This window comes from Pseudopodoces humilis, chromosome 2 (assembly GCF_049639895.1).
Source record: "Pseudopodoces humilis isolate 2021_Gansu_Grassland_sample_001 chromosome 2, ASM4963989v1, whole genome shotgun sequence".
NCBI classification, from domain to species: domain Eukaryota; kingdom Metazoa; phylum Chordata; class Aves; order Passeriformes; family Paridae; genus Pseudopodoces; species Pseudopodoces humilis.
Window position 1 is genome coordinate 27,908,676 of NC_142201.1, and position 14,180 is coordinate 27,922,855.

At 41.7% G+C, this 14,180-nt stretch overlaps 1 protein-coding gene across 3 annotated transcripts in view; it reads right to left on the reverse strand.

The window, feature by feature from the left end:
- MRPS9 (mitochondrial ribosomal protein S9) overlaps positions 1 to 2,075 on the reverse strand; it is a 34,074-nt gene extending 31,999 nt beyond the window's left edge. The window contains exons 1-2 of one of the 3 annotated variants that reach the window (XM_088051638.1): positions 1,979 to 2,023; positions 1,434 to 1,532 (exon numbers count right to left, since the gene is read on the reverse strand). In XM_088051638.1, coding sequence (XP_087907764.1) covers positions 1,434 to 1,451 — 18 coding nt within the window. In that variant the 5' untranslated portion in view covers positions 1,452 to 1,532; positions 1,979 to 2,023. Of the gene's footprint in view, positions 1 to 1,433; positions 1,595 to 1,978 lie in introns of all 3 variants that reach the window. The other 2 variants (XM_088051636.1, XM_014263269.2) reach the window with 2 other exon arrangements.
- Between the last annotated feature and the right edge of the window lie 12,105 nt (positions 2,076 to 14,180).

Genomic DNA, 14,180 nt, shown 5'->3' on the forward strand with positions numbered 1-14,180 from the left:
TCCATCTTGCCTCTCAATTAAAGAAATTTCAAAGTTAAAAAAACTAAACGTTTTTACCCACTAAGACAGACAAGAAGTAGTAATGAACTAAACAAACGCAAGGGATTTTTAGGACAAGCACTATAAAAAAAATTCTGAACAGTCAGGACAGGTAAGTGTTTAACGTAAGAAACTGTTATAGCAGGTCAGAACATGGAAACATAAACTTATACCCTGATCTCAAACACAGCCTGTATCAGGGGTACAAGGACAGGACAAACAGAGAGTGATAACTTTTGCAGGGCACTTGCCTGGTTTCCAGCAATCTGCAGTTCAGTCATGCTGGTATCTTGTTTTTAATGGTGCTGAGAGAAATATTCTTCCAAGTTTCTCAACTTGCTTTTTGTATGCACATACATGCTTACCATCCTGAACATTCTCACCAAAGAGTTCCACAAGTTAACTACACCAAATGGAAAGAAGTGCCTCTAAGGTTTCTGGGCCCTGTTTCCCATTAGTTCTCTTAACATCCTTTGGTTCATAGACAGACAATTTGTGTATATATAGCCCTGTGGCTACAGGCTTAGGTATTGATCCCATCTCTGGGGTGAGAAGAATAGATAAATGATCCCTCAAGGCCTGTTCCAGTCCTACCTTCCTCTGTGACTCCTCCTTTGAAAACATTCTCTTTTACAGTACAAATGATTTTCAGCTAAAACTCGAGGATGTGCCTTGCTTGCCAGGAAAACTGTCATAACCATACCTTTGACACAAGGTAACAAAAGCAACACAAACAATTTCAACTGAGAATGAAATCAAGTATTAGAGTATTTTCAGCTTTATTCTCTTTGTCATTCCTTACACACCCTAAGAGCATGTATTCCTGACTGCTGCATAAAGAGCTACCCACATGGGCACCAGGTCTTTATCCCTAATGGGTAAAGTTAATCTAGATGTAACCAATAAGAATAGCTCAAATTGCTCCTTCTGGTATTAAATTTAATTTATTTACTGCATCTTTCTTCTATTACACCATGATTTGGTTTAGTTCAGTCACCAACAGTTCTTCAGCCCTCATTACCCTAAATGACTTTGTAACTTGAAAGTGTTACCAGCAGGCCTTTTCAGCCACTTGCTAGTCACTGATTATATATACAGGTGTATCAAATACCACAGCACAAACACTACTGACAGCAGCTAAGCTTTTTAATTAAATGGCAATCAGCTGAACACCCTTACCCCCAAAACAAAACGATTCTGCTTAATCAGAAGTTACCTTACTTGTGGAGCGCATTCCTCTCTCCACTGCACTCTCCAGGTATTCAGAGACTTGCCCTGTGCACCCTGGTCTAGTGGGACATGTTCCTGACTACAGGGGGGTTGGAACTAGATGGTCTTTAAGGTCCTTTCCGACCCAAATCTTTCTGTGATCCTATCATTCATGATCTACTCACCTGCTGACTGAACACCATTCTCAGAATCACAGCATTGTCAGGGTTGGAAGAGACCCCTGGAGATCATCCAGTCCAACCCCTCTGTCAAGGCAAGGTCACCTGGAGGAGGTAACACAGGAGTGCTTCCAGGTGGGATTGGAAGGGAAGGGAGACTCCAATTCCTGCCAACATCAATATGAAGAAGTTCTTCTTCATGTTAAGGCGGAACTTCTTGTGTTTTAGTTTATCATTAAAAATTATCAACCTGAGAACAGCCATCTTTTGCACTGGCTTTGCTCTATACACCGCTCTGATAATTCTAGGTTTAACCAAGCTTCTTTTGCTTCACATCAAGGGAAACAAACGCGGCTCACGGAAAGGACGACTTGAACGCGGCTCCAGCCCTCGACACTCCCCACGCAGGGCTGCCTCAGCCCCGCCGGCCCAGGAGCAGGGGCAGCACCACACCGGGGCCCCACAGGCAATGTCCCCCTTTGGGGAGCCCCTTTGGGGCCATTCCCGGCGGGACGCGAACCCCGGCCCCTCACCGCCCGCCCGGCTCTCACCTGCGCGCGCGGCCCCGCGCCCCAGCGGCGGCATAGCCGCAGCACGCGCCCCACGGCCGCCGCCATCACCGCGGCGCTCGGCGCTCCGCCCTCCCATTGGCGGGCGGGGCCGGGGGGGTGGGGCCGGGGGGGTGGGGCCGGGCCGCGCCTGCGCGCTGCTGCAGCGGCTGAGCCCGCAGCCGCGCTTCGGGACGGTACCCGGGTCTCGCTCAGCCGCCCTCGGCGTTCCTAAAATCCAGCCCCGTCGGGAGAGTGGTGGGTTACAACTGGGGTTACATGCACAGTGGTCGGCAGGAGACCCTCGGCGCGGCCTCCTGTCTCGGAGGGACAGCGCTGAAAGCAGGAGTTCTCTTTGAGTACGCAACGTGTCTGGGGCAGCAGCACTGCTCTGGAGATTGGTAGCAAAAACCAGATCTCACCTTAGCACTGATTTGTTTGGATTTTTCCTTTGGAAAAAAAATAAATCAAGGAATCGCATAATCAACTAGGTTGGAAAAGACCTCTGAGATACCGAGTCCAGCCCGTGGCAATCACTGCTATGTCAGCTAGACCAGGGCACTGAGGGGCACGTCCAGTCTTTCCTTAAACACTTCCAGGGACGGTGACTCCAACATCACCGCGGGCAGCCCATTCCAATGTCTAACCGCCCTTTCTGTGAACAAATTTTTCCCAATGTCCAACCTAAACCTCCCCTGGTGCAGCTTAAGTTCATGTCCTCTTGTCCTGTAGCGGGTTGCCTGGGAGAAGAGGCCGACCCCCACCTGGCTGCAGCCTCCTTTCAGGTGGTTGCAGAGTGATAAGGTCCCCCCGAGCAGCCTCTTCTCCAGGCTAAACAAACCCAGCACCCTCAGGTGCCTTTCACAGGACTTGTGCTCCAGACTTTTCACCAGCACCGTTGCTCTTATCTGGATGACATATTTTAGAGACACAGCAGTCGTCTCTTGCTGAGGGAAGACTGGTGTCAATCCTGTCATCTCCCAAGGTGATGACAGTGTCTCTGGATGCTGAACCTTGGGAGCTTGAGAATATTTCTAGCTTCTCTGAGTTACATCAGATACAAGCTTGTTGATGATTGGATTTTGTCAGTAGTTTTTTCTACCATGGGAAAAGTGGAAATTAATTAAAAACTGAATTTTAAGAAGCTTTTCTTTAGAGTTACTGGGATCTTATTTTTGAGAGGAGTTACTATTTGAGAGGAATTTCTGGAAATTAATCTCTTCTTTTACAGAGATTTTTTTATTTTTCTGTTAAGTTTTTCATGGGTGACCCTTGCTTTCCCCCATGCAGGTGTAAGTATGATTTCCTCTCTAGGTTATAAAAGAGGTTATAAGAAAATTGGCCATGGGCAAAGGAAGTCATCTGCATGGGGAGGTCAAGGAGAAGTTACCTGGAAGTGTGCATCCATTCTTGCAGTTGCCAGCTGTGGGAGTGAAAACATGGATGGTTTTACTGTCATGGATTTGCATTTATGTGGAAATGATTGCCATGAACAGAACACTGCACAGAAGGAAACCAGTGAAGTGTCTCTCTTGTGCACACCTGGCCAAGCACTGGGAACTGCAGCCACACTTTCAGTCACAGAGTATGTTGGGATGGCATTTAGTTGCTAGCTGTTTCTCTGCAAGAGAAAACGGGGGTTGGCTTAGGGTCACAGTCCCACTGACCCACCTTCTGGAGCAGCCAGCAGAGCTGAAGGGATGGATAATGCCAGTGATGAGTATGGCCTCTTCACAGCCTATGGTGAATCTCATCTGCCATCTGTCGCCCCGCAGCTTGGCTTTGTTCAGCAGCAGAGGAGCTCTTCAGTCCTCACTGTGCTGAGCAATTGTTACTTCTCACCCTTGTCAGCTCAACAGAAACAAAGCACTGCTGGAGTGAATGGTTTTTATTCTCCACATATAATTAATCATCAATTAAGCTTCAGGAGCAGGCCACCTATAAAAAGTCACCCACTTATTTTTGGTAAGTAGTTGATGTAAATACAACTTCCTTGATTTCCTACATTTTTCTACTCCTGTGCTCACTGTAAAAAAATCCTAAATGCTTTTGCAGTCTGGAGTATGATTTCAAAGACATTGGGCTTCATACAGCCCATGGTTTCAGTTGGAGGTCACAGGATTGCTCTTGCATATTGCTGAATAGAGACTGTGATGCATGTGAAGCCCAGCAATTAAGGGCTATGTTGTGTTTCTCTTGGATCATTAGAGCTGTCAGCCCTTAGAAACTGATGGCTGCCCCTTCAAGGTGGAAGATTTTTGCACAAATTTCAGGTTTATTGACTCGATCTTCTCGAGTGTGGCCCAGCTAGCTCAGTGATGAGGTTTCTCTTCACTCGAGTTTCGAGCCAGCATATGTTTGTGGGGTTCGCTGATTATCTTCAAGAATCCAAGTCTATAGAGCGAGTAAAGAAATCAGGGGGGGACTCTCTCTCTGGTTTGCATTCCACAGTTTATTTCTGTGAAGGGGAATCCAAAGGACGAGAGACCAAGGATTTGGGGTCTGGGGGGGTCTCTTTTAACAGGGTTTCTCGGAGGGAGGGAACATCAGAGAGAGAACCAATTATTTTTCTCATCTTACAAACTTTCTACAAATCAAGGTTACACACACCAAGATAAGAAATAACAGACACCAACTTCTTCAAATGCCCACAAAGGTGTAGGAGTATTCTCCACAGAGGGGCAGAGGGGGAGAGAGGGAGGGGCTTGGTTTCCTGGCAACACAGGGGGGAAAGAAAGGGAAGGCAAGGTAAGCATGCCCTCTCAGCTTCCATAGCTCAGAGGCATTCTGGGACAGGAAAAACAGAGTTACAAACCTCCGTGTTGGAAAGAAGGGCTCTCTTCTCCCAGCCCCGTGCTTTCCTGGGCTAAAGAAACTTCAAGCAGCTGGAAATGCCAGCGGGGTCCTCTCTTTACTCTATCCGGCCTCTCGCCGTGGGGCTGAGGAGAGAAACTTCAGTAACCATGGTAACTTGACGCCAGGTAAACAATAGGAGAAAGAGAAGCTGGGGGTGGGGGGAGAATCACAACTAAAAGATGGGAAAAGATACATTTCAGGCTATCAACTACAACAGTTTATTTCCCAACCATACTGTTTCTGCCAAGGAGTTTACCTGTGCTTGCTTGCCCCTAGGAGACACTTGTATCAAGATCGCTGAGTGACCATTTTCTAGACTGATGAGGAGTGAATGTAGTTATTACTTGGGATGCTTTGAAGGAACTGTACTTCTGTGGTAGGCATGGCTAGCATGTTCCAGAAAGATTCGTTCTAGTGGAAAGTGCCACTTCTGCTTGGGTGTCAGGAGTCTGGGTTTGCCAGTTCAAAATCAGTTTTTAGCACAAATGAAGGTATGATAAAAATGAGCAGAGGTTATTTACATGCTCAACCACCTGCACCCCATCCCTCTGTCAAAATTTGTTAAGACAGGGGTGGAGGGAAATGCAAGAAAACCATGTTTAATCTACTTATCCCAAGATTAACTCCAAAGGGCTTCTCTTTCTGTCTCTGTGTTTAGTTGACAGACTGTAGATATTACCTAATCCATGCAAACTACCCCAATGCTTCACTAAGCCCTCTGATGAACTTTAGTCACTTGTGTGGCAGGGATGTACTTTTTGAGCCCAGCTGGGCACTGTTCTACTCTGGGGACCTGTTTAAATTGTGAGCCTGATTACCCATATCCTCATGTAACCTGCTGTTCATGCTCTGTGCAATAACAGAACTGGGGACTGTTGCCTGCAGCACATTACCTGCTTTTTTTTTTAGACTTAGATAATGAGGGGTAAGCATACCATTTGGAATGATTCAAAGCTTTGGAGTGCTGTCTTTGAGAATGGCCTGGCATAAGGAAAAGGGTGCCTCTGTGTGGGTCTTGAGGTTTCTGCAGTGAAAAATCACTGAAAACAGAATAAAGAAGCCAGGCTGAGCCTGTCACATGCATGGGTTGGGGACAGCCAGAGGGGCACATCTGTAGTATTTGCAAATTCTTAAGCACAAACCTAAGCCTGACAGAGTTCAAGAAGCATTTGGGCAATGCTCTCAGGCACATGGTGTGACTCTTGGGGATGGTGCTTTGGAGGACCAGGAATTGGACTTGATGATCCTGATGGGTCCCTTCCAACTCAACATATTCTGTGATTCTGCAAGCACCTATCAGTGGTAGAATGAAGCCATCAGGCTCAATGGACCTTTGGGTTGCCCCAGGTCCTTGTCAATTTTCAAACTGCTTCTATGAGGCAGTGAGCTGGAGAGCACATCTGTAGCATATGCAAATTCTTAAGCACAAACCTAAGGCTGAGCTCCAGTCAGAAGTTCCTGTTTGCTTATGTTACCAGCCTACATGCAGACAATCCCAAAGCGAGATTTGGGTTGTTCTTTTGTAACCAGAGATGGGATTTCTAGATAGCATGAGTTCAGGTTACTAGTATGGGTAGTGTGAAAAGCAGTTGCCACCAGGTATTGTGGTGGCAGTGCTGGAGATGGATGGCTCTCCAGCTCACTGCCTCATATAAGCAGTCTGAAAATTGACAAGGACCTGGGGCAACCCAAAGGTCCATTGAGCCTGACGGCTTCACTCCACCAGTGAAGGTGCTTGCAGAATCACAGAATATGTTGAGTTGGGAGGGACCCATCAGGATCATCAAGTCCAACTCCTGGTCCTCCACAGCACCATCCCCAAGAGTCACACCATGTGTCTGAGAGCATTGCCCAAATGCTTCTTGAACTCTGTCAGGCTTGGTGCCATGACCACTTCCCTGGGGAATCTGTTCCAGTGTCCAGTAACCCTGAGGGGGAAGAACATTTTCCTAATAGGCAACCTAACCCTCCCCTGGCACAACTTGAGGCTGTTCCCTCCAATCTTGTCACTGGTTACCAGAGAGATCAGTGCCTGCCCCTCCTCATCCCCTCCCAAAGAAGTTGTAGACTGTGATGGGGTATAAAGACAAGGCAGATATACAGAGAAAAAGTCTCCTCATTGGTAATGAGCTGAAGAGTGTATCTTAGGCTTAGATATGAGAGAAACTCACTCAGGAGTAGAGGTCAGAACTTGGTGAAGGATGGAGCAAGATCTGCTGCCTTTTGCAACAGAACAAGTTAACCTGCAGCAGAGATCGGGGACTCCATCCATCAGAAGACAAAGCAAATAGTTGTAGAAGGGTTAAAACTTCGCAGGATACCTTAATCCAAATCCATTTCTGAAGAAATGCCTTAATTTTTGCATTTTCCCTGAACAGAAATAAAAGAATAGATTTGTTTTGGAATTCTGAACTAACAAAGCATCTTCTTTTCTCTTTCCCCTGTGCCTGTCTTCCTTAAGCTGCAAGTACTTTGGCTGAAGTTCTTGGGGCACATGTGCCAAACCGGACAGCAGTCAACAGGAGCTGACTGGGTGACAGAATCTCAGGATGTTACAGTATCCACATGCCAGGAACATTTCTCAGAGCCTAACCAGGAGTACTTTCTGGAGTGTCTTGGGGCCCAAGGAAATTTAGGAACACCCAGGTCCAGTGTTGAACAAAAAATTGGAGTTTTCGTTTAGGGAGAGCACTGAAGAGTGGCTGACAGAAGCTTTGTGTTTCAGAAGCTGATCAGTATGTGCTTGAAAAAGAACCAAAATGAATGTTAAAAATGCAGACAATCCAGCAGTATTTTAACTCTGTTCCAGTTAAGTAATTTCCAGATATTTTATGTGTGTGCTTTTTGACACAGCAATTGTTTTGCATTGATCTTCCTCATCACTATTGAAAGGCTTGAGGCTGATATATCCAGAAGCCATGCTTTCTTTAATGCAAACACATAAATTCTATTTTAAAAGGCTAATAATAACAACAGCTATTTCATCGCACCTACTTTTCTTCAAATGTGGAACGAGCACACTTCATTTCATAGACTACATATGCCAGCTACCTAAGGGTTATCAATTTATGTTATGCTATAAAAGGCACAGCACTTAGGAGGCTGTCAGTCAAGTCTGTAGTGAGAGTGATTTCAAGAATCTTTATTCCAACACTATCAAACATAAAAATAAAGCAAATTTACCTGACAACACCAAATACAGAGGCATCCTATTTCATTTTAATAGTGAAGGTAGTTTGGACTGAGTATAGAATTAGGAAAAGTGAATCAAGAGTAGCCGAAGACCTTTACTTGTAAAGAAGTTCCCCTTGTTTTGTTCCTTACCACAACTTTCCTTCTTCATGAAAGAAGGTGTTACCCAGATTTTCACTGCACTTTGGATAACAGCCCTGCATCTGTTTCATCTTTTCTTCATGGTTTGAGGTTTGCTGGTTGAGTTTTTTCCCCACAGTTTATGGGTGTCATTGAGCACTGCAAGGCATTTTGGGGAATATTGTTTTCTGCAGTATAGTGTTCCAGCTCTGCCATAATTTATTTGCTTGGGTAGACCTCACTGCATTTACAAACAGTTCCAAGAAAGAAAGAGAACTTACATGGATGTAATTTGGAGGCATCTGAAGATGGTTTTATCCCACATGAATGCCAGAGTCAGCCCAAAGAGATATAAATGCAGTGTCTATGCCTATTTTTAGTTGGCAAGTACTTTTAGACTATGTAATGTGTCTTTGTCATTTGTCTACCATACACTTTGCCTCCATATGTTTATCACTTTTGCTATTGCTGATTCAGTATTTCAATAATAGAATCATTTGGAACTGTTCTTTAGACTAGGGCTTGCAACAGACTTTTTTGTCTCAGTATGATTAGACTAATGTCATTGCTGATCCTAGCAGCATCTTTTGAGTCAGAGCTGACACTATATCTAGAAGCTGTGCCTATGCTTCTGAATAAAAGAGACCTAAGGACTGACCTAGAGATAAAGTGACCTCAATTAAGTCACGTCAGCATTGATTAGGACCACCTTCCCTGTATAGCATAGCTGCTTGGAAGACCCCAAAATAGAACCAAAATTACAAATAATCTCCCTCATCTAGACACAGAGCAGTAGCAGTTTTATCCCTTCATCCCACAGAAGGAAATATATTGCTATTCCCATTACTGAACCTGTTCAGATTTGTAAACTTTTCATTATTGAGTCTTTTAAGGACTAGGTACAAACATATATTCAAAATATAGGTGAAAATAGATGAAATAGTAGTTTTTCAGATTGTGTGTGCTTCCCAAGATTCATTTGTAGGCAAGGATTAGACACTCTAAGTCCTGTCTGCCTCACCAGATAACCAGAAAATACATATCAGAGCATGCCCTCCTGAGACAACATGAGGAATTTGCCATTCTACAATTTATGGATGCTGCTGGAGGTTGTGAGCTCCATCTGTATCTTTGTCAGACTGCAAGCTCTCTTTTGTTTTGAAGGTTGGCACGTGTCTTCCTATGGCCTCACATCTTTCCTGCTGGATTAAAACTCATGCAGGTGTATGATGGTCAGTGACCAAGCACCATGGAATGGTGTGGTTCCAGACACTCAGTTGATCCTGCTGAGAAGACCAGGCTGTGGAAGCTGTGGTCACCTTGGCCACAAACTAGTCTAACAGAAGACTGCATTCACCTTCTGAGAACTGGATGGGAGCTGAAGAGCTAGAGAATAGAAGTGATCCTCTCAGTGTCTTTGGAATTCAGGAAGTGGCAGATCCAGCACCTTGCACTTTTCCATGCTTCTTGGAGATGTTCTAAAGAGGACCAAGTCCTTAATCAGAACGAATTTTCTTCTCCCCTCAAAATGAAACTAATGACTAAAATATTGTCCAATTCAGAGCTGAAAAGGAAGCTTTAACTTTACATTAATAGGCATTGAACCAATCTCTGAAATAATGAAGTACTAGAAATTATGACTTAAATGATTTCAGGTTTTAAAACAGCTGTAGCAGCAGAAGCTTCTGAGTCATCAGGGCTTCCACAAAAAAAATCTAAAGAAATAAATACAATGCATCTTTACCAGAAATAACAAACAAAGAGAATGACAAATTTGATCTGAATTAAGGAAAAAAACAAAACCAAAACAACCCACAAATCACTGCTCTTACTTTGACCATTATATTCAAATAACAAAGAAAATAATTTGCAGTTGCCTGTTGTAAAACTCTTTACAGAAACAAGCAAATCACGTGCCTGTATTGAATCTATGTCAAGACCATAAAGTGTCCAGCAAAACCACATATCTAACATATTGCAGATGTCTTTCCCAGATGTTCTGAGTAAAGAACTGATCATTTTTGGCTGCTCTCTTACTGCAGCAACAATGCACTACCTACAGTCTACCCTGTGGGTGCCAGTACTGAATACCCAGTCAATGTGACACCTGGAAGTTCTGCTGCACAAGACCTAAATCCACAATAATCTTGTGTGGGTATGGTTGGAGAGGGAATAAGCATGGAAAGCTTCTTTAGCATTCACACATCAGTGCAAGAGGTAACCCAAATGCAGAAAGAGTAGTGTGCTCTTGGAGAACTAAGTTGGCACCTGGAAAGTAGTTTTATTTATAAGTGTTTTATGCCTGCCTGGAGAGCCTGTCAGACAGTGACCACTTTGAACCAAGTTCCAACTGTGGGAAATAGTCCTGAGGAGAAGAGTAGTAAGCACTAACGAATACTATATTTTCTCAACCTTCTCAACAAGTAGAAAGGCAGTTCCTGTTTTGACATCTTTTGCTCTGCCATCTTCAGCCATCAAAGAGAGCACTTAAGAGGGTAAATGATACAGTCTGGAGCTCACTCATGAAATAGCACAGGTAATTGAGATTATTATAAGTATCAGTAGAAACTGTCTGAATCATCACCTCCTTATAGGTGAGAATCTAATACTGCATGTCAGCCTAAATTTGAACATCTACAGCAAGCAACTGTATTTCTCATATTATGATAACACTGTTTCTAAATGGGAGGTGAAACAGAAGAGAAAGTTTGCAGATTTTAATGGGGAAAAGATAAAGAAACTCCAGCTTCTGTGATCATAGTCACAAGCTGACTGATTTACTTACTTATTGATGACATAAGTCATGTGTCATTAATAATGTGCTGCCACAATCCAGACGGACATGGTTGGCTAGCAGCAAATTATCCTGAACCTTGTGGAGGCAAGTAGGCTCCAGCATATTTTAAAGATGCCAGACATTTTGTCTCTTTGGCCAAGTCTTCTCAGTCATTTATAAAGTTACATGGAAAGGTCAGTCTGTACTTATGTATACAATATGATTTAACCAGATTACATTGTTTCCGTTTACTTATAAATAAATTTTTTAAAGCACAGCAAAATGAATAAGCTTGTTAAATATCTCTTGGGAAAGGACTTCACTGTCCCCTGGGATATGACTGATAATTTTCCACTCTTCTGAATACATTAAAAAAAGTTAATCAGACTGGAATTTCAGTAAGAGTTTATGTTGGAATATAGAGGTTCTGAGCAAATATAGTTTTTTAAATGCAAGAAGCCTTCAGAAGAAAGTATTTCTGAATGAAGTTATCAGGGAAAATGTGATACTATTCAAAATAAAAACTACAGTTTCAAACATTAAAAATAAAAGGGGAGATGAATCAACTATATGTAATTCTTCTGTTGCATGACATCAAATGAGGAATTTTTTGGTAAAATACATTCAGGATAGCGCTCAGATCACATTTTATGCTCCTTATTAGAGCCTGAAAATAATTTGTGTTGCAATGAGGAACAGGCTTGGGGAAATAAAATTTATTTTGCCTCTTTCAGTTTTAAATTTTCTGCAAATGATATGTAGTTTAATTATTATTTTAAATTGTCTATTTAGGTTTATTGAAAGAGGTTTTTGCACGCTAATGACATATGATTGTTAAGCACCTTCTAATTATTTTGAGATTGTTTGCAAACAAATATTGGTCTTCAGATTTTTTTTCTCGGATTCATGCCACCATTTGATGTACAAAATGGGAATAGTTTGAAATTCTTGAGAAAAACAAAATTTTTGTCTTCTCATGTTCATGCTGAAAATTAGATTCTTTACTCCAGTAGTAGAACAAATCTAACAAAATAAATCTATGTTTCTGAATTAGTCTTCTGCTTTCAAATATTAGAGGACTTTCACAAATTCTCAAACCGTCTATGCAATATTCAGTTAATCTCACAGTTAAGGTTTAATTCTAGATGGTGGTGTGTTTTAGGCGATAGAATACATAGAACACCTTATCACTATCACTGAATAGTGGCACTACTGTGACTGGAACATGGTATTCAGAAAAATGTAAAATTTAGGAATCCTCAGAACTTAAGGTCAGTGAAGCAAATTAATGGTAATGTAGGAACTACCATTCATTGGTAAGTGGAAGAGTATAAGAAAAATTAATGTAAATTTCACTGTGTTTTTTGAACCTGTATATATTTGCAAAAATGGGAAGATTACATTCTCTTTAAATTAATTTTAGAACTGAGCCAAGGTCAGGATTCTGCTGCCATATGTCTTTAAAGAACTTCTTACTTGGTGAAGAAAGCTGTTGCCATTAATGGCACTCTATTCAATGCCATGCACCACAAGAAGGAATTTCAAAACCAGGTCCTAAGAATTTCCATGATCAATTAATGGAATTTTTTCAAGCCAGGGGCTTTCAGCTTGAGGTAGAAGATGGCAGCTCTTCCACACTGAAGGACCATCCTCAGGAGCCCTGGAGATTTTCCTTTTCCCCTGTGCCTGATGCCTGCCTTACCAGCAGAAAGTCACCAGGTGCTTTGTCAAGATGGCAAGCACACTAGTGATTAAGTGTTAAATCTACCTACCTTTTGTGGGTGCTGGCCAATACATAGTTAAGTTACAATATGAAGTTATTTACGTGCAGTTGCAGCCTTTTAAACCCTGCTGAAGATGTCTGAACAAGCTGACTCAAAAGAGGAGCTGTAAAAGGGAGTGGGCAGGGAAATATCTTCTATTTACTTAAAAATATTCTCCTTAAACCAAAATATGTTGTGTTTGTTTATATAAAAACAAGATCATATCCATAAATCAAAGAAAATAATAAAAAGAGTATTTAATATTCTCTCTTTTGTACCTATTCTCTGTTTGATTTATAATTTGTAGCAGATGGATGCCAAATGTTTTTAAAGAATCCAAACTAATTTTATGAGATGTTTCATCTTTTCAAAATAATTTCTCCTTAAAATGCCAGTTATCCTTTTGATTTAATCTATAAAAATATTACTGTTGGAATATGACAGTATTTTTAGTAGCTCCAAGTGAATCTACATTCTTGAGCTTTCTTCCATAATCCATGTCTGAAGATTCTTCCTTTTCACACCTCTATCTCATTGTTTTATTTGTCTTTGGAAAAAATCTAGAAACCTTTGTGCACAGCAATATTCTCACTGTCTGCTAGCAAGCTGTTACGGTTCTATTTGTGGTAGATTTTCTTGATTTAGAACAAAATCTGTTTTTTAAAATTTATTTTATTGCATGGGCATATACAGTACATTATGAGTAATTCTAACACAAACCAATAAAGCAGTCTGTCTTTTTTTCTTAGTTAAGATTTAAAGAATTTCTGAGTCAATATTTAAAGAAATGTGAGTGAAGATATGGAAAGAAAATAAACAGAACTGAGTAAAGTAGAACAGAAAAGGACGTTGACAAAATACGCTTTCTCTTAAGTGACAATTCCAAATGTTCATTTAGGAGTAAAAATAAATGGATGATGATGGTGGGACAGAAGCCTGTGGCAGAAAGGAAGCTTTAGTATGTGTCCAAAGCACCTAAATAAAAGACTGGGAATAAAAGCTCTTATTCTTAAATGCACAGGAAAAATTTATTAAATACATCCTTACGTTGCTTAACCAAGGATCCAAAGCATCTAATATAAAATGTACTGAGTATAGATGAAGTGTTTTTAATTAAAAAATGCAACTCAACATTTCAAGTGGCAAGATGATCTTGAAATTTCCAGCTATGATCTGTCCTGATCTTTCCTCAAATAAATATCTAGAAAAACTTCTGAAAAAAACCCAGAAGAATAGTGAATTACTGGGATAACTTATCAGGTAAGTAGGCTACCACTGCAGAGAAAGCATTCCTTCTTGGAAAGCATTTAATACAGCAGTATTGCTGGGAGTAGCCCTGGTGTGTCAGTGCCATTGTAACAGAGACAGCTCCTACCCCCTTAAATATAAGTGAGGAGAAAGTCAGGCAAGTTGAACAAATGTCTCTATAGATAGGGGACTTGTCTGAGAAATTTTTATACATGTAATCTACAAAATAAAAGTTTACAAACTAGCCTGT